General features: G+C 37.6%; 1 protein-coding gene across 1 annotated transcript in view; it reads right to left on the bottom strand.

Moving 5' to 3' along the window:
• The window catches only part of CUNH8orf88 (chromosome unknown C8orf88 homolog), a 26,344-nt gene extending 5,793 nt beyond the window's left edge, over positions 1-20,551 (bottom strand). The window contains exons 1-4 of the mRNA XM_017796763.2: positions 20,334-20,551; positions 14,321-14,419; positions 12,237-12,310; positions 6,872-6,947 (exon numbers count right to left, since the gene is read on the bottom strand). Of these exons, the coding sequence (XP_017652252.1) occupies positions 6,872-6,947; positions 12,237-12,310; positions 14,321-14,399 (229 nt within the window). The 5' untranslated portion in view covers positions 14,400-14,419; positions 20,334-20,551. The remainder of the gene's footprint in view (positions 1-6,871; positions 6,948-12,236; positions 12,311-14,320; positions 14,420-20,333) is intronic.
• Positions 20,552-21,371: the final 820 nt, after the last annotated feature.

The raw sequence follows: 21,371 nt of genomic DNA on the forward strand, positions 1-21,371 counted from the left end.
ATGTCAGCTATTCTAACTAAGAGAAAGAAAATAAACCCACACAAAGACAAATATTCATAGGAGCATTATCAACAATAATAAAAAAATCATAGTAATTAAAATTGATAAAATAGAATGGAATTCCTATTCACTAATTTCAATGTAATATATGCCAAAATGTAAAGAAACCTTTAAAAACTGCTATGTGAAAGCAGTTATATACAAATAAATACGTATTTTACGATACAATGACATGAAACATCTAGAAATGAGAAATAGCAAAAGCTGCCTGAAATTGAGTGTGGGAATGGGACTGATGCACATGTACAGAGTGCATTTGTGGTGATGGAGATTTTAAAACTGAAATAAAGTAAAGCTTATAAAATTCTTGAAAATTTATCAAGTAGACAATAAAGCATATATTTAAAATGGTTATTTTTATAACGTCTAAATTGTATCTCTATAAAACTCTTCAGGGATAGAAGTTTGAGGGTAGGAGATTTTAAATTTGGATAATAGGAAAGATGGGAAGAGAGTGACTAGGTAGCTACTGCTGCTGTAATGCTTTAAAAATTGACTAATAAGAATTTGAGGGGCTGAAGAGCAGGCTCAGTGGTTAGAAGCACTGGCTCTCTCACAAAGGACCCAAGTTCAGTTCCCAGAACCCACATGACGGTTAATCATCCATAAGTCCAGTTCCAAGCTTCTGCAGGCACTGCAGGCATGCAGTACACCTTACATTCAGACAAAACACTCATACACACAAAATAAAAATAAACTTTTTTATTTTTTTATTTATTTATTTTTATTTTAAATTTTTTTTACAATTAAAGTTACAGTTTTAACAATATACAAAATATTACAGTAATTCAGATTTTTTGGCATAATGATTACAGATTTGATAAATACATTTTATATCACATAATAGCGATGAGGATTATACAAAAGCTATTAAAACAATTATAAGAATAAATTCAATTGTCACTTAAGTATCTAAAGCTAAAAAATAAACTTTTTTAAAAGACGCTTTCAGTGATAGAAATGAGCACTGACCCAGAACTTAGGATTAATAATTTCGAATCAGATTCTGATGCTGGTAAAGGAAACCAAGGAAAACTATGAATGGGGGGAAAGGTAAGGTGAAAAATAATTAAGGAAATGTCAGAAAATTCGAGTCAATTCTAGTGAAATAATGTTATTAATATAATGGGCTGAAATAGGAGCTTTAGAAAGGAACAGAGAAAATGAAGAAAAATTACCAAACAAATGCACAAAAATATTCCAACTGCAGATATCAAGTCTTGACACTAAGTTCACCCTTCCTCTAATTTACAGTTCTACAGACTTGCCTTTTCAAGATGGTTCACATAAATGAAAACTTAAAATAGCTCAAATTTTTCATATATCTTATTTCACTTGGTATGCATGTTTGAGAACGCATCTTCAAATGACATTTTTTACCTAGCAAGACTATCAATCAAGTGTGACAGTAGAATAAAGGAATCTGTTTTTAAATAGACAAACCTGGGGGGAAATCACTTGCTTGATATTTTAAAAAATATTTTATTTTTGTTTATTTTATGTGTATGAGTGTATTGCCTGTGTGTATGTAAGTGAACCCATGCCATGCAATGCCTACAGAGGCTGGAAGAGGGCATTAGATTCCTTGGAACTGGAGTTATGGATGGTTGTTAGCTGCCATATGGGAACTGAATTCAGGTCCTCTGCAAGAGTAGGCAGCGCTCTTAACCACTAGTCATCTCTCTGGTCCTTGATATTTTTCTTCATCAAACTTCTGAAGAATGCATCAAACTTCTGAAGTTGAGCCAACATAGTGGCACACACCTTTAATCCGAGGACTTGGGAGGCTGAGGCAGGTGGATCTATGAGACTGAAGCTAGCTGGTTTACACAGCAAGTTCCAGACCAGCTGGGGCTACAGGGATACCCTGGTCTAAAGAAAAAGAAAGAATGCATTTGAGCAAAATGAGGAAATAAATTTAAAAAGGAAGAAAATATGAGAATCAAGCAAAACATGAGTGGTGTCACAGAAAAGTCAAGTCAGGAACTTTAAAAGTGTGCCCCTCCGCAAGAGCAATAAGCTAGTAAACAACTGTAAAGGTCAGATTTCTCTGAACTCCATAATATTAAAAGCTTAATCTATTTGTCAGATATTCCTGCACCAAGAGATAGTACCAGCTGGAACAAGCATGTGCCTTGATCACTGATTGGAAGACATGGTATTTTAAGTTGGTAATATTCCTTCCAAATGATCTATAGATTCAGTGTCATCACTATCAAAGTTTTGATGGCCTCTATTAGGTAAATGGAGGAACTGATCCTAAAAATCACATGGAATTTCAAAGAATTCCACATAGCCTAAATGATCTCGTTGAAAAAGAATAATGTTGGTGGGGGGTTATGCTACCAAATATCAAAACTTACGATATGGCTACAGTAATCAAAGCAGTGTGGTACTGGCAGAAGGGTGAAAATATAGAACAAAGGAAGGAAACTCAGAGTACAGGAGCAAACATCTATGGTTGTGTCAACTGATTACCAACGGAGGTGTCAACGCCATTCAAGGTCATTCAGTGGAAAAATAAAGAGACTACCACATAGCTACTGAATAGTCGCAGGAAAACAATGAAGCTGGACTTTTATCTCATAATATCTATGAATGAACTCAAAATGGACCAAAACCTCAAAGTTATAAAAATATAAAATACTGAAGGAAACAATGATAAATCTTCATAAGACTGGATAATTTAAAAAATATAATTCTAAAACAGCAATGAAAGAAAAAAGTGCAAATCAGACTTCATCAAAATTAAAATGCTGTGCCTTAAAAGAAGAAAATGAAAAGACAAGTTCAAGTACAGGAGAAACATTTGAAAATCATATATCTGATAAGGGTTAGTATCCAAATGGAAAGAATCTCTTTGTGGTGGTTTGAATGAGTATCTTCCAGGTCCAGTGTGTCTGTCTCTGTTTCCTGTTCATGCTTGAAGATGTGAAGACTAAGTTTTCTGCTCCAGCCACCTCTGCTGAGATGCCTCCCTGCCATAATGGTCACATCCCTCTGGAACTGTAAGCCAAATAAACTTTTCCTCTCTAAGTTGCTTTGGTCATGGTGTCTTTTGTTTATTTTGAATTGAAGTTTTATGAATTATATACAATTATTTTGATCATATTTAGATCCCCCATCCTATCTGCACCTCATTACCCTCCACCTGATTTCATGTACTCTATTATATATATTGTGTTTTTTTAAGGCTTATTGAGTCAAATTTGTGTCCCTAAATGCCCTTCAGTGTGGGTTCATCCACTGGTGCCTGGTTAACCTACCCAGTGTCACACCCTTTAAGGGTGATGGTGTTTTATCACAGCAACAGAAAAGCAACAAATGCAGAAGTTGGAGAGGGAAAGCGAGAGTGAGAGAAAGAGAGAAAGTGAGAGCACTGTTGCTGTGAAAACCTGACCATGCTGTTTTTTGGAGGAATGTGGAAGACTTTGGAAGTCTAGACTAGAAAAGTGGTTGAATGTTGTAAGCAGAGCTTAATGGGCCATCCTAGTCGAGGCCCAGCTGAAGATGTTTCTGAGGGCAATTGGAAACAAGGACTTAAACAGCAACTGAGTTATTTTGGCAAAGAATCTGGCTACCTGTGGCTAAATTAAAACATAATGGACTAATTTCTTTGGCACAGGAAATTTCAAGACAGCCCACTGCTGAATCTATGGTACGGTTATAAATGGTTAATATTATGCATATGTCTACAATGGTGAATGTTATGCATGTGTCTACAATGGAAAAGAGCAAGTTGGGCAGAAAGAAATACAAAATATAATTTGAAAAGGAAAAGAGAGCTAGGAAACAAAAGGAAGAGAGGCCCTCTTTGCTAAGGAGATTAGCACCATTACTGAGATGCTTCCTTTTCTTCAGTGTAGCAATGGAAAGCCTGTCCTCAGGGCAAGACTACCACCCAGCTAAGCTTCTGCTCCTGGAAAACCATAATGTACAAAAGTTACTGGTATTGTAGATGAAGGGGACCAAAGTCCATCCCAAGATGATAGCATAACTTGGCAATGTACTTATGTGGTGCTACCTTTAAAGACATGAAAGATTCAAGAGTGAGGGGGTCATTGATTCTTCCTGAGACAAGACATTGTATAGCAGGGGAGTCTCAATGAAAAGAAGGCACTGGGAGGCCAAGAAGCCCTGAGAGGCCATGGTGTGAAGCTGTGAAGGTCAAACCTGGTTTGCAGTGGAGACCCCAAGATGTTGGAGATGCCAGAACCATCTGCCAAGGAGAATTGTATACAGGAAGTGGTACAAACCCAAGAGAAAAATGCATGTTTGTAAGCAGCAAAGATGGAGGGGGCTGAGTCATCTAAGCCTTTGGGAACTAAAATCTCAGGCATAAGATATGGAGACACAGGATGTGATATAGTGTTTGCCCTGTTGGGTTTCTGTCTTGTTTTGGGCCTGTATTTCTCCACTATGCCGCCCCATGCCTCTTTTTGGAATGGGGATGTATATTCAGTTCCATTTTATGTTGGAAGTATGTAACTTGCTTTTTTATTTTTGCATTAGGTTACAGTTTAGAGAATTCCCTGCATCTCAGAAGAGGCTTTGGACTTTTGAACAGTGCTGAGAATGTTAAAGATTATGGAGACTTTTAAATTGGACTAAATGCATTTTTGCATTATGATATTGTCATGAGCTTATGGGGGTCAGGGTGTGGCATGTGATGATTTGAATGAGAATGTTCCTCATGGGCACCAAGTATTTGTTGGTCAGCTGGTGGTGCTGTTTAGGGAAGGTCATGGAACGTTTCAGAGGTGCAGCCTTGCTGGAGGAAGTATGTCATTGAGGCTGACTTTGAGCGTTCATAGCCTGGTCCCACTTTCAATTTGTCTCAGTTACCTGTGCGTGAAGATGTGAGCCCTCAGTTTTCTGCTCTGCCCACCTCTGCTTTCATGCCTTCCTGCCATGATGGACTCTAATCCCTCTGGAACCATAAGCCAAATAAACTCTTCCTTCTCTAAGTTGCCTTGCTCATGGTGCTTCATCAGAGCAAGAGAAAAGTAACCAATACACTCTTAGAAATCAGTAAGACAAATCCAACCAAATATCGTCTAAAGACTTAGACACATTTCCAAAGAACAAATATAAATAACCAATAAGCACATGAAAAGAGAAGTGCACATCAAAACCACAATGAGTTAGCAATTCTCACCAACTAAGATGGCTATCATTTTAAATGACAAGAAGGATATCAAGAAATTGGAACCTTAGTGCAATCCTACTGAGAATGGAAAATTGTAAATAACAGTTTGGCAGTTCCTCAAAAAGTTGAAAACAAAATTACCATATGATTTATTAAGACTACTCCCAGACATATACCTGAGAAATGCAAGAAAATATTCTTAAACGTACATATAAATCTCCATAGCAACTTTATTCATAATGACCAAAAAAGGGAAAGCACCCCAAATGTTCACTTTTCACCTGATAAGTTGATAAGCATGTGGCATATTCCACTCAACAGCATACCACTCAGTCATAAAAAGAAATACTGAAACATGTACAACATGTATGACCCTCATAGAAAAGGAAGCAAGAGAAAATAACAAATGCTCTCTACTTCCATTTATGGGATGCCCATAATTAAGGTAAATCCATACAAAGAGAAGTAGATTTGAATTTATCAGTTCTTAGGATGATGAGAAAGTGAGGATTAAGTGCTAAATGGACCCATTTAGCAGCTTATTTCAAGAATAACAAAAATGTAGAGTTAGGTAAGAATGATGGTTGCACATTTTGACTGTAACAAAAACTATAGAATCCTACTTTACAGAGTAGTTAAAATGACAATGTTTGCTTCAGTTTTGAAAGGAAACAGGAAGAGAGGAGGAAAGAAGACCAAAAGAAATCAAATAACTTGAAAGGGCTGTCCTATGAAAGTAAAGATTTATTCTATGACAAAAGATAAACAGTGGTATGGAAGAACTAGTCTATACTGGAATGGGATAAAGGGGATTCTGAAAGGAAAGCCCTTTCTATGAGAAAAAAAATAAAGAATTGATAAACTCCATTATAGTGTTAGCATTATTTGAGCATCTGAGTGAAATATTTAGCAAGTTATAAACAAAAACAAAGCAAACAATATTTCCAGAAGAAAATAAAGCATCGTGTGAAAAAGGAGATATGCTGTTCTTGCCTAGGCAGTCATATTTATACAGTTATAATAATATAAAGAATATATTTACAGATGTTTCTAGTATAGGAGAGACTATTGGATCTTTCCCAAGAGTGTTTGTTTCCTTCTGCTTCAGTAACAGAATTAACCATTTGCTCAGTTAAAGACTACATGTATGTCCCAGTCTGCTTTGTCACTACAGACAGCATAACTAAATTCTAGAAATAGAAAGAGGTAACACAGGCAACTGCTGGGTCATGGTGTTAAGATTAACTTGCCTCTTTTCTCTTTCCTGGTGGCTAGACATAGGACATGGGAGCTGGAGCATGGGCAGTTATCTTGCGTCATGAGATAGAAGTCATTGTTGAGTATGGCATAAACAGTGAAACAAGAGGATGCTGGTGCAGCACGGACTTCTTGAAGCAGAGCTACTCAGTGCAATTCTCAGAGTTTGAATAATATATAAAGCATAGAAATAAACGTCCATCTTGTTTAGGCCACTGTTATTCTGGTATTGCCTTTACAGCAGTTAAGCTACTACAATGACCAATCCAGAGAGGAATTAAGCTAAAAATATAATAAAATTTCTTATCCATATAAATCTATATCCAAATCACAAAATAAGTTAACTTTATATGAATAGCAAAGATACTCTGTGATAAAAATCTGAAAAGTCTTGTAAAACTTCACCTTTTTTAACTGGAGACTGATGTTGCTGCTGTTCATTAAGACCTTGAGAAAAGGCTTGCATTCCATTTGTCTTACACTGTTGAGTAAGAAGAAAATGTACTTTTAAATTTGGTTTTAAAAGTTTTATGTATAGTTTATAATCCAGAAGTATTTTTAATCATTAAAACATTGATCAAGATAATTACAAGGAGTCAACTAATAAACCACCATTTAAAATGAACAGCAGAAAACTGATGTTATAGTGTATATGCTTATAAACTTGCACTCAGGATGCAGAGGAGGGAGGACTGTAAACTTGAGATCAGCCTGGTCTATATACGGAGACAGGAGTCTCACACCTCCCTGTGAGTCATTGGCTATGGAGGCCCTAAAACATGCAGACTATTGCTATTACTCTTGGATGCCCATCAGAATTAAATATTAAGACCCTACTGCTGAAGATACCATATACTTCAGCTGCATAACAAAGAGAAATCAAGCTGGAACTGACCTGAAAATTTAATCCTAGCAGGCTAGTTTTGTAATGCTAGAAGGTGCTATACAGACCAGTGGAGGAAATGGTCTTACCCAACAGTGGACCCTGAATGCTACAATGACCTTCCAGGCAAGATGAGCCCAATGGTGCAATAGTGGCATGAATGTTATGATGGTAACCAGCCACATTCTGATTGGACTTGAGGCCCACTTCTCAGAAGATAATTTGTATCTGATTGTATAAATCTGGTCAAAAGGCATGGCTGAGGGCAGTTAGAGCCCTAAGGGAATAATCTATTATTGTTTTGCTAAATGGACACATCAAACTCATTTCTAAATATTTATGTTTAAAAACCACAGAACCTTTGTCAAAGAAGCTTTATTTTCAGTGGGCAGTAGTTAATGCTAAGATTTGTATCTGGTAAAAGTGCTGAGATGAGGTGATTGTTGAGTGATCAGCTCTAAATGGGACATCTATATCACCCTCATCCCCCAAGATTCAAGGAATACCTCAGAAACAGGGAGTGGAAAGAATGTGAGAGCTGGAGGATAGGGAGAACTACTGTGAACTGTTGTCTTCTGGACATTACAGGTCATTGCACACATGAACTCACAGCAGCTATGGTCAGCACAAGATCCATACAAGATTGAGCCCATCAACACCAGTATGGATGGGGGAGGGACACATGAGATCTCACCCTAGCTCAGGACTTCTAGCAGTTAATGGCTTCTGGAAGAGAGGCAGTCATTTTTCTTTAGGGATGTAGGCAGTAGAAAGGTGTTCATGTAAATAAGTCCATACTTATGCACATGCAAGCAGCCCTAATTAAACTCAGTGGGTTATGTAAAAAAAGACATGAAATTAAGAGGGGACATACTGGGAAGAAGGGTTCCTGATTGAGTGGGAGAGGGATAAAAAAATGGGGATGGAAGGGTGGATTATGATGAAAATGCATTATTATATACATGTATGAAATTGTAAAAGAATAAATTTAACATATTTTTAAAGTATCTTTCAAAATATATTTGCAAAACAATTTTTACCAGATTATAATGATTTTTAAAAGACAAAATATATGGTACCAAAGATAAATAATCCTAAGATCTTTCAATTGATTAAAACATTTTTATGTATAAAATTATACAAAAATTATTTACTTTTAAAATTCCATACAAAGATGATCTTGGGCCAGTTTAAAAGCAAACATAAAGGGCTACAGAGGTGACTCAGTGTATAAGAGCTGCTCTTTCAGAAGACAGAAGTTCACTGCACCCACACTAAGTGGCTCAAAGCCCCCTCTAACTCCTGCTCCAGGGAATCTGGCACCCACTTCTGGTTCTCCCGAGCACCTGTATATATGTTTCACTCACAGAAACATGTACATACATATAAATAAAAATAAATATTAAAAACAAAGTGAGCATATGAGCTGTTTTGCCTAACACCTGGGAAACTGAGGTAATAAAAACTGATTCAAGTAATGAGACCAAAAACAAAACAAAACTAAACAAAACAGAACAAAACAAAACAACAAACAAAAAGCCTACATCAGAAGCAGTGGTGGCACACAATGTCCTAAGGAGACGAAAGTTTTATGATTCTACTTGAACTATATTTTATTGTGAGATTGGCTAAAGTAATCTGATGACATTTTAAAAATCCATTTTTCACTCTTTTTCTTCTGATTCTCTGCTCATCAAGAGACAATCTAATTCTAATTTGGTTATCCACTACTCTCCCTAGAAGTAGAAAACACACCTATGATACTAGAGAACCCCAGAGGACAAAACAGACAATGTTCTTCTAATTTCATACACGAGTCCTATAAACTTATGCAATCTACCCCTAAAAGATGATCTACTCTCATACTGACAAAGGTTATTGTGCCAAGAGTCCATGACCATCATAATTGACTGAAGGGGATTTCTTTAGAGTCACATACCCTGAAAAATAAACGTCTTTGCTCCCAGTTGTTGCTCTATTGGCAAGTTATAAGCCATTCCTTAAATTTCTACAAATGCTACCATATCACAGTGCCTAAAGATAGAAAGACTATCTAACTTTATGGCAGAATAAAAATAAGATGGTGCTCCACAACTCAGACATCAAAATAAATCCTCAGAAAAGGCAAGTAATAGCAGTTTTAAGAAGAGACAGAAAAAAGAAAATGCTAGAGATTTTTCCAATATTCTTCCTGACTGTTATATCAAATTAACAATATGTCACTTCAAGAATGAAAAACATATATTTCTTGGGCTGGGAGGATGGTTCAGCTGGTAAAGGTGCTCGATGCCAAGCCTAAGCAACCTGAACTTGATGACTAGACTCACCTGGTGAAAGGAGAAAACTGAAACCCACAAGTTGTCCTCTGACCTCCAGATGCCTGAACACACACACACACACACACACACACACACACACACACACAATAAATAAGTATAAAAATGCATTTCTCAAATCTAAAATTTTAGTAGATGAACAGATTAGCTTTGTAACAGCTACCTAAGTGCAAGACAAAGTTAAAATTATACTGTCATACTAAAATAATCATTATGTCAAATGTTTCAAAACATGTAAAACCATACTTACTAAAAGTTTTGCAAAGTGATTATCTCTATGCTTTTTTATCTAAGCACCATAATCATATAAAGGTAAGTCTGATCACCAATATCACAGTCAAGGAAAGCAAAGAGCAGAGGAGTCTGGTGTCCAAGTCAAAATAACAGGTAAGATAGATGAACTGGATTCTGAAATTCAGGGCTACTACATGGAGTTGTGAAGGCTGTCTATTAAAGGAGCATCCTTCACAGAACCAATATACATTATTGTAACAAAACCTACACTGTTCTGTAATTTTCTTCTAATTCTTATAAAGGTGTCAAATAGGTTAGCAAAGGCTTTGATGAATCCTTTTACTTAAAGAACACAGCGTATTCAAGACACAAGGAACACTATGCTTTGTCCTGAAAATACAAGGATAAACCTGACATCTGTTCTTAGAATTCACTAATTCCCCAAATATCAAACAACTCTCTCAGAGACCAAGTTCATGAAAAGAAAATATTTACCGTATATAGAAAAACAATAATCAAAATGCAGAATGTATTTCCAGGCATGAGAAAAAGGCAATAAAAGAAAAAAATGAGTAAGTGGTGTGAGCTGGCAATTAGCACATGTGCAAAACTGTAAGTAGCCAAACTGAACAATGGAAAGACAGTCCACTTCTCTAGCAAGAGACAACAAAAATGAAAACCAACAAAGACAGGAGTTCTCAACCACTGCACAAAAACAAAACCTCAAAGTCTGACAATACCAAGGTAAAGACATAGAAAACATCAGAGCCTTCATGAAAAGCTGAAGGATTAGAGGATAGCACAGAAAGTGTTACCAAGAGCTAGAAAAATAGTAACTCATATTGTACAGGGATAAAATATTTGATGAAACTGAAACAACAATAACTCAAATGACAGATAGTAAAGCTAATGAACTTAGAATGTCCAGGCATGAACACCTAGAAGCAATGTTTACTGGAGATATCAACTAGTGAGTGGAAAAAAAGCTGAAGAACACCTTTTAACCTAGCAATATTAATCTGTCCTGCTTTATATCACAGAGAACCTCTCAAACTTGAGAAAAAAATGAAACATGCAATAGGCATTGTAACATTTATTATAAAATAGAAACAAGAGCCCATCAACAGGAAGTGGACCAGCAATGTGGTATGTTCTGACAAGCTAAAGTATTTTCCTATGTCAGCACACACAGAGCTGCTCTATTTGTTTTAAATTTGCCTAGTATTCTAGTTATAAATATGTTAATGCTTGTACATACACAGCTTACTTCTGACAATATCCGGATAAGAAAGGTTACTTAGGTTGGAAATATGTCAGAAGGAGACAAACCAGGGGGAAAATTTCCATGAAATATAACTTTGTACATTTTGAATTTTATACTTTGTGACTATTTCACTTAGTAAAAATTTAATTTTTAATAGAAGTATTACTGTGAAATAAGACTGATAAAATCAATGTATTATTACTTATTTAAAAAATTTTGGGCTGGAGAGATGACTCTTTCAGAGAAACTGAGTTCAATTCCCAGTAACTACATCTGGTAGCTCCCGATGGCCTGTAGATCCGGCTATTGGGAGCTCTGATGCCTTTAGTTTCCACAGGCACCTGTACTTATGTGCACATAATCCACAGACACACACACATTTATACATACTTAAAAATAAAAATAAACCTAAAGATTATAAGACAGTTAAAAGAATTCTATTTATTGCAGAAACAGTCCAAAAATAATAAACAGAAGAGTTACATCTGGGAAGGATAGGAAACGAAACTGGCGAAAGATATACAGAGGGTTTTGAATTGTTAGGCTTTTCTTTTAAATTTTTTAGAAAAATACAGGAAAATGTTTAGATTTTAAAAGCGGAGTAAGCAGTTAGAGAGATGACTGAGCAGTTAAGAGGCCTGATTGCTGTTCCAGAAAACCCAGGTTTGATTCCAGCACCCAAATGGAGGCTAACAACCACCCATAACTCCAGTTTCAGGGCCTCCAACACCCTCTTCTAGCCTCTGTGGGCATTGCATGGCCAATGTACACTTACATACATGCATGTGGGCAAAACACTTACACACATAAAAATATATTTAAATATTTTTAAATGCTGGCTAAGATGTATATGGGTGACATTTTATTAATATAGTATACAGGTGCCATTCTATTATTATATTAATAGATGTCTGAAACATAGGATCCAGCAATAGCCACCTAACACGTGTTACTATACCAACTAAATGTGTATTTAGATTGAAATGTACCCGGGGAAGCACGTGCTGTACCGAGCTATCCCCAGACCCAATCTCTTAAATTTTGAAGACTTACTCTGCCACCTCCACTTTGTAAACGCTGAGTGTTGCATGGATATTCATTTTGAAAGTTGAAAGGGAACACTGGTCCTGTCAGAAGAGGAAAAGTCTGTTTTAAACACCCATGTGTTCAATAAATGATATATGTACTTTAAAAAACACATGTGTTTGTGACATTCTTGGCACTGCTATGTTTGTCATAGTTCATTATTCAACAAATATTTAGTCAACCCTCTGAAATGCAAGCATTAAGAGTTCAAGTATAAAAAAGTTCATAAATAAAAATTATTATGCAATTTGATAATGTAGTAAAGTATATTCTTACTGTGAGATTTTGAGAAAATTATTAGGGAATGGCAGAACTACTTTGGGGATACCAGGAAGTTCCATAAAAGAAATAATTCCATCTGAGCTTGAGAAAAGAGATTTTTGGGGGGACCTGAGCTATTCAAAGTATGGAAGCATGTTGAGAAAGTCCCAAATGTTTGTATTTACTAAACCCCTAGTTCACTGCTGTATCTTAAGAGGATTACAGTTCAATGAGGCATTATGTATCCACCCTGTGCTCCCTTCCTTCACCTACACAGTCATTGTGGAGGGGAGGGTTCAGTGAGAATCCATGACAACAGAAATGAAGACGGTGCTGGCAAAAGCTGCTCACAAAAAGGAGTGGCAGCCAATGGTTTTGCATCTTTCCCTTTATGATACAAATCTAAGATTTGATTCTGCACAACTGCTTCCAGTCCACGGAAGGGCATGGGATCAGCACAGCTACATTGTGGTCCAGGAAGATTCACTTGTCTGTCCTAAGTCACACCTATCTTGAAAAGAAACATGCCCAAATGCAGACAATTTCCTTGTAGGAACCAAGGATGGGAGTAAGAACACAGTACAGAAACTGATAGCATTTCTACATTTTCTGCTTTATCTTAGTAAAAATAAAGGATGACATTTTTCCTTTATTATTAAGCAGTCCATTAATTCAGTTCAATAGAATAAAAGAAATTTAAACAGGTTGCATGTACATCACTTAAGTTAGATCACAGAAGGCATCCTAGCAACAAGTTATCAAGTACTGCAAAACTGTGTACAAACAATACTTTTGTGGACAAAACAAAAAATTTAATCTTAAGATTTGGGGCTAGGGATAGTGAAGATCAAACCCAGGGCCTTGCACATACCAGGCTCACACTTCACCACTGATCTATAGCCCAGACAGTTTTGAATATTTAATTAAAAATTTGTTACATTTAGTGTGTGTGTGTGCACGCATGCTTGTGTGTGTGTGTACACATACCACAGTGCATGTGTCCGGGTCAGAAAACAACTTGTAGGAGTTGGTTCTCTCCTTCCATCATGTGGGTCCCAGAACTCAGATCTTTGGGCTTGGTGGCAAGCTGCTGAGTCATCCTGCTGGCCCGTATTTTTTATTTTGAGGTAGGTTATCCCTAAGATGCCCAATTGAGCTTGAATTGACTCTGTAGCCCAAGTAGGCCTTGAATTTGCCATCCTCTTGCCTTAGCCTCTCAAATAGGGGGATTACAGACCTGAGCTAAGAGGCCAGGCTTACTTAGAGATCTCTATTTTTGTCAGGCTTTTTCAAATTAGGTATGTTACAGCTCAAGCACATCCCTAAGTCCTATTGGAGGACAAGTACAACCTCATCACTACAGAATCTCTAATCCTGTGTGGTACTGAGATTCTTGTTTTTGTTTTATATGTAGGCATGTCTTTGAAAAGGCTAATTCTCCAGCATGACTGCTATGCATTGATCATAATCATGGGGTACAATTTATATGAGGAATGTCTCTGACCAGAGCCATTAACTGTAAAAATAAGACATAAAAAATGTCGTTACTTTTAGGCAAAAACTTCTTCCTACCCTGGTTGATCTGGAAGACTCTGGACTGGTAGATTACTAATTACCTTTATATTTAGATAACATTCATAAATTCTTCAAACAGAAAGGATCATCAATTAATTTTTATTACTTTTTATAATATCCACCTCAAATAATTACTTTGTAAATCATTTAATTTGTCAAATACTAATTAACCACTGACAAATTAATGCTTAAAAAGTGTGCACTCTATTACTCACCTGGGGGAGAAGAGAGATGACGAACAGGTCTTGCTGGCTGAAGCGGTTTGCCAATCAATTTTTTGGTTTCCATTGTCATAAAGACCTTGAGGTTCCATACTTAAATAGGGAAAACACATTTTTACCGTTTACACAAAACAATCAAGATCTTTTACATATGTACAAATAACCACAATACTCATTTGAAGACACTAAGGAGGAAAATGCAGACAAAAAATTTAAAATGCGCAATAACCTCAGATTTCTTTATAACTTTTATGACAGTTGTATAATCCTTTAAAATATTTTCTGCCTTTAATTTATATAACTTTATTTTTCATCTTATTTCCGGTTCCTCTGCCTCTTCTAACTACTTTAATTGATCCCTCTTTCTGCGCTCCAGTTGTAAATTTAAGGATATGGCTCAGTTTAGCTTTAGTCCTCTTAGTTAATCTCATCTATTCTCATGTTTACAGCCACCTATATACATGGATAAATATGATGCAATGTATACCTTTAGCACCTGCCTCTTAAAACTCTTGTCCCATTTTTCTAATTGTCTACAGCTATTTCAGTTCATAGCTTATCAGTGCAACTTCAAAAACATGAAGATATTTTGATGTCAAAGAGTCTTTCCTCTTGAATTCCTCAAAGTATTCACCAACTCCCATAACCCCCCTTTGATAAAGATCTCTTCAATTTGATGATTTAAGTTACAGCCTCTACCCAATTAGTCGTTAATTCCTTTCCATTCTTCTTCCAAAGGGTATCTTATTTTTTCTTCCTTTCTACCATTTTCTCCTAATACCATAGTAGTTCTTAAATCATCTTTCTGACTATCTCTTAGAGAGATTTAAATGCTCCCCATCTATGATCTTGGGATACCAAGAATATGCCCACATTATGACACTTGGGGCTGAATATTGTACTATACTATAACTTTGGCTTTATTTCCTTTCTTAATAGACAAAAGTAAGGAACAGGTTCTTCTTAAATGAGGAACAATATTTATTCACCCTACATATTCTGCAACTGACACAATATTTGGAATGAATACAAAGTAGAGGTGAAACAAGCATTCCCTGAGCAACTAGACTTTTTGAAACCATGATCACTTTACCTACATTAAACTTTAAAGTCACCAAGGTGGGCCTGGTGGTACAGGCCTGTAATCTCAACTATTCAAGAGGCTGAGACAGGAGAGCTGCAAGGCCAGCCTAGGCAACTTAGCAAGATCCTGTCTCAAATATAAAAATGTAAGAAATAGCTGGGAAGATATCTCAATGACAAAATGTTTGCCTAGCATGCACAAGTACCTAGGTTCATTCCGTAACACTACCCAACAAAAAGAAACCTACCATATCCTTGGTTATTAATAATAGAAACGGGAGCTTATATCTATGGCATCTATGATAAGCCATTTCTATATATTTTATTATTATGAACAACTCTGTAAATGAGGTACCATTCATAGAACTCAGGCAGAGTGGCATGCATCAGAAAGATGAAGCAGGAAGATTCCAAGTCAGAGTCAAAATGGGATGCATAGTGTGTTCAAAGCCATCCTAGGCTACCCAGGCCCTTTCTCAAAATAATAATTTTCATGCAAGCATGCCTGGATTCATAGCACATCTCCAGCCCCCTAGTTATATAACAATGTATAATAATAGTCTCTACTTCTTAAGCTTAATGCCAAGACTAAATAGTATAATTTTTTTAAGAAGCACTTAGAACAACACCTAGTATGTAATAAGAGGTCAGTCAAAGCTAATATGTCATCTTCATTTTATAGATAAGGCTTAGAAAAATAAGGTAATTTACCCAAGGTCAGGAGACTAGGAAATAAAGGCTATGTTTACACCCAGACTGCTGGACAACACTCTACAATACAGCTGTTGCTTCAACCTTTCTTTCTACTGCACTCTCAGGTTAAACTACTCAAGCTCCTGTTAAGAAACCTTTTAATATGTTCACAAAACCACCTCTTCCAATCTGGTACTTATTATGTAACTTGCAATTATCTGTTAATCAACTTTTTAATTCATTCTTTGTAAGTTCTATACTTGTATACAATGTGTTTTGATCATACTAATCATTCTTCCTCTAATTCCTCTTAGATTCCTTCCCACTATTAAATTATAGTTCTCTCGGGTATGTCTCTAGTATGAGCAGCATCTTGTAGACCGTGGATATTCACTAAGTTGTTGAACTGTTAATTCTGTTTTCCATGTATCTGGAAATCTGTATCTAGAGTGCCCTCATTCTCCCCTTTATCGTTCATCTTTCAAGACTGAGATCAAGCTCTATTTCCTTACAAAGTATCCTCATGTTTCAATAGCCAGCATAAAATAAAATGTTTTCATGAAGTCCTCTAATTTTTGATGAGTAGGTCAACAGTAGTATAATAATTCCTCTTACCTTCCTTCTCTAATGGTCCCTATTTGTTTATTAATTTTTCCAAAATATATGTTATACGCCTATTTGAATATGTGGTGAATTAGCTGAGGCCACAAAACTAGACTTTATCTTTTAAAAAATATTTTATTTATTATTTTTATTTTATGTGTATGAGTGTATTGCCTGCATGTATGTGAGTGCAGCCGTGTCGTGCAATGCTGTGGAGATCAGAACAGGGCTTTGGATTCCCCTGGAACTGGAGTTAAAGACGGTTCATATCCGCCATGTGGGTTCTCGGAATCGAACCCGGGTCCTCTGCAAGAGCAGTCAGTGCTGTTAACTGTGGAGCCATCTCTCCTTATCCTAGTATCTTCAATATAATCAGTTTTACTAATAAAGTCAATAAGTTTAAGTACTTTCTCATTATAACTAAAATTTTCTGACATATTCATGTTCACAAAACCTGGGTACATAGCTTTCTAAATTCTGATATGCATCAAGGTAAGTCAAAAGTAAGACCTCATTTGGTTTTGCATTTGGTCATCTAAACATAATTCTAGCCATATGGTCTTGGGCAAATTGTAAGACCAACTTACTGTTTCAAACATAAAGTACAATTACTAACATGTTCCAAGAAATGCTTTCTCTTATTTAAAACCTTTTAGAGATATATAACTCAGACATTACAAACAGAAATATAATTTCTCAAAGTTAACTATGGTAACTAATCTCAGTTGCTTTTGCCTGATGTTTGGGGATAAGCCAATTAGCACTCCTAGTTAGGACCTATCTCGCTTTGTTATGTTTCTGTTACCTAGTAGTATTTTAATATGATACTTAGCCTTCCAAACAAATCAATGCTGTCTCTATTTGTTCATATCATAGCTTTAATACAATAGGAAGCAAAAAACACACTCAAATATATATTGAATATCTTCTAAATGGAGTATTTTAAATAAAGGTCGAAAGCACTCTAGTAGTAACTGGAATTGACTATAATGTATGTTGTTTTACTTCATGTTCCCCCTAACCAATCTGATGAGGACCCTAGTGCTATTACACAGTAACTTTCCATCCTGTTTCCCATAGGACAGTAGTGAATCAGAATACAAAAGAATAGAAGACCTTGGCACACAGTTCTTTGTTTTCCATTACTCAGCTGAAACTGAGTTGTAGATGACCAAGTCTCTTCCAGTTGCTGAGCAAGGCAAATCCATAGTATTCAAACTGGGGATTCTGAAGAGTTGGGGAGTTACAGAACTCTATTATATGATTTTGTAAAACAAGTAAACAGAAAATGAAAGCTCTTTTAGTGTCACCTACCTTTCAGTTGGTAGTTGGAAAGAAAACAGTTAGGAATCACCACATATAAATCCGTACCAGTCAGAAAATTAGAAAATAAGGTTCCACACATACTGTTTAATTTTTTTTTTAAAAAAGCAAACTATGCCTGCACAGAAACACTGACATTTTAAGGATGAGTTAGAAACCACAATGCATACCATACACTATCATCAGTGTATTATTAAAAGGGGTAAGTGTTCACAAGACAATTATAAAACCGATCAATGGGATTATAATCAAGACAAAACTCCAAAAACCACAATCCAATTTACTTAAAAATAATAAAGGTGTTTCTGAATTACTAAGTCGGTGTGGAAAAGAACTTAAATCTTTATGCCTGCTTCATCCACAGAGCTGAGCAAGCTTCCCTTGATGCTGCCAGTCTACCTAGAGTAGGCATTACCTCATCAATTTGTACAAAGGACCATGGTTGCATAAGAAGCAGGATCTCACCACTAACACTGAGTAGCACATAGCAGGCCCATAATAAAGTTGTCTTTTTAAAAATGCAAATGCACAGTTTCATGGCATAGATGTTTCAGAAGGACATTTTGGTATCTCAAAAATATTCATTCTATTAATATATGTTTTGAATGGTTGCTAAATAAAGTGGAGGATTTGTTCAAGCTTACAAAATTTAACAGATGATCTTGAAGGGCAACTTGCTTATGAATAGTGTTAGTTAACTAATAATAGGGCTATTAGTCAAGAAACTTGTAGTTGCTAGTCCACATCTGGAAATATTAACTATATCCTTGGTTCTTTTTCTGTTTTGCAAAAGTTGGCTCTATTAATTCTGAAATTACGAACTAATATGGAATTTTCTAAAATCTAGGTGTGAGAACAAGCACAAAAACTGAGCAATTTGGATGTGATCAGCACTGAGCAGAGATGCCCTTAAACTAAAAGACTATTTTGAGATGTTACTACCTCCTAAATACCTTACAAATATTACTTCATTTAACTTTGCACCACACATTAACTGTTGAAAAAATGGTTAGTCCCATTTTACAGATGAGAAACAAGAGACTCAGAAACCCAAATCCCCAGAAAGAAGTGAGGATTTGACTATAAAGTTCATGCACTGTCTCCAATCTTATGAGAGTGACTGTACTGTTCCATGGACAAATTTTATGTACTGATGAAAAATTAATTAGGAGAAGGCATATTTATTCATAAACCCTTGGTGAATAAAATATATGTTAATACTTTCCATTTCCTCAATTTACAAAATTATGGCATTATGTTTTCCCCATTCTGTAGATATGGTCTACTGCCATACTAATCATAAGTAAGAGTTTAAGAAATATAGGGCCAGGAATTCAGCTCAGCTGATGGGAGTGCTTGCCTTGTAGGCACGAAGCCCTGGGTTTGATCCCCAGAACTGAATAAAAATCTGGCATCGAGGCTCACACCTGTGATCCCTGCACTGGGGATCTGAGTTCAAGGTCAACCTTTGCTACAAAGTGAGTTAGAGGCCAACCTGGGCTACAAGGGCTGAGTACTGTACATCTCCTTTTGAAATTCTAGGCTTCTTGGGGCTAGGGATGCCTTGGGTTTGGTAAGGTGCCTCCTTCTAGGCTGTGAGAAGGCTGTCAGTTCTATTCCCAGCACCACAAAAGTAAAAAAATTCTAGTCTTCTTGGGCAAATACCGGCAGAGCTCCTACAATTAAGAAGTAAGATCATTTTTATTTACCCCGTGCATATTTTCCATATGAAAACTAGGTAAGATTTCATCTCCATTTCCAACTCCAAAATATTATAAAGTAGTTCTTAAAACCAAATGTTGCTTATTAAGTAAAAATTACTGTACTGATAAAATGATTGATGAAGAGTAACAGAAAATATAGGAGAGCAGAGATAAATCCAATTATTAGGTGGTGAACAGCATTAGGTGGTGAACAGCATTTATATTACTAAAATCGAGTTGACTTATTTGGAAAAAATTAATGCAAAAAGTATCCAACAGCAATAAATCTCATCTTTTTCCCACCTCTTTCTAAGCAGTAAAAGAAAACCAAAGTCTTTTGAAACATCTTTCAGTAAGACTCAATTTAACTTCTGAGAACTAAAGCTGAAACCTATGCAGGCCACAGGTGTCTGTGACTGTCGGAAGTCTTGGACAGAGTTCCCAGCACCGCCCATCTAATCGGTGCGTGCGGTGCAGTCCCTGCGGGTGGGCCGCGGCTCCCCCGCCCTCCGCCCTCAGCAAACCCCCTCCTCCAGCTCTGCGGCGGGGCCCTGGCCACGGCCTCCCCTCCATCCCACCCCGTGTATCCTCCCCTCACCTACCGCCTCAAGATCCAGGAGGGTTTCCGGCGCGGCGTCGCGGGGCTCAGCTCAGATAAGGAGGCCCAGCGCCCGGCTGCCGTCGGGGAACGGCTCCCGGTGCTAGTCGCCTGGCGGCCCGTGTCACCGCGGCAGGGGCTGGGGGCGGGGCTCGCGGTTCGGGCCGGTCGGGCGGGGCCCCTGGGCCGAGACCGTTAAACCGGCGGCGCGCGCGTCCCGGGCCTGTGGGGCGGGTCAGGGCGGCTCGCACTAGGCGCGCAGCAGGCGGCCTCTCCCAGGTGCGGATGTGCTCGCCCTCGACGGACGCGCCCGCATGAAAAGGGGGTCGGATCCTAGTTCTGGGCCCTACTCATCGAAGGACCGCGGCGCAGGCCGTCTGTGCTGTGCACGCGAAGACGGTGGGATCCAGGCGGCCTCTGGGCTTGGGGCGACTTCAGTAGGGGGGCGGCCTCTGTGAGGTGAGCAGCCTCTGTGATGGAGGCTGCGTCTGTGAGGGGGTGAGCAGAACTCCTTGAGGCAGGTCAGCCCTGGGAGAGGCAACCCCCGGGGGAGGCCACCTCTGTGGGGGTGGTCAGCTCTGGGGGAGGTCAGCTCTGTGAGGGAGGTCAGCTCTGTTGGGGAGGTCAGCTCGGGTGGGAGAGGTCACCTCTGTGAGAGAGGTCAGCTCTGTGAGGGAAGCTGTGTTTAAGGGAAGGCATGTCTGTTGACCCAACCTTGGGAGCAGATGCATGACACAGATGCACTTACACAGAGGTAGGCAATGCACTCATACACATAAAATATCAAAATAAATAAAATATTAAAATTTTTTTCTGCTCTTGGGGGTTGGAGAAATGGCTCAGCAGTTAAGAGGGCATATTGTTCTTGCAGAAGACCTAAGATTGATTCCTAGTACCCATATCAGTGGCTTACAACTGCCTGTAACTCCAGCTCCAGGGGCCTGACACTTTGGGTCTTGATGGGCATCGATACTCATGTGCACACATCCACATTCAGATACACATAATTTTAAATAATTTTCTAAAAAGTTTTCTGTTCTTA

Source organism: Nannospalax galili, unplaced genomic scaffold (genome assembly GCF_000622305.1).
Source record: "Nannospalax galili isolate Female #2095 unplaced genomic scaffold, S.galili_v1.0 scaffold872, whole genome shotgun sequence".
In the NCBI taxonomy this organism is placed as follows: Eukaryota; Metazoa; Chordata; class Mammalia; order Rodentia; family Spalacidae; genus Nannospalax; species Nannospalax galili.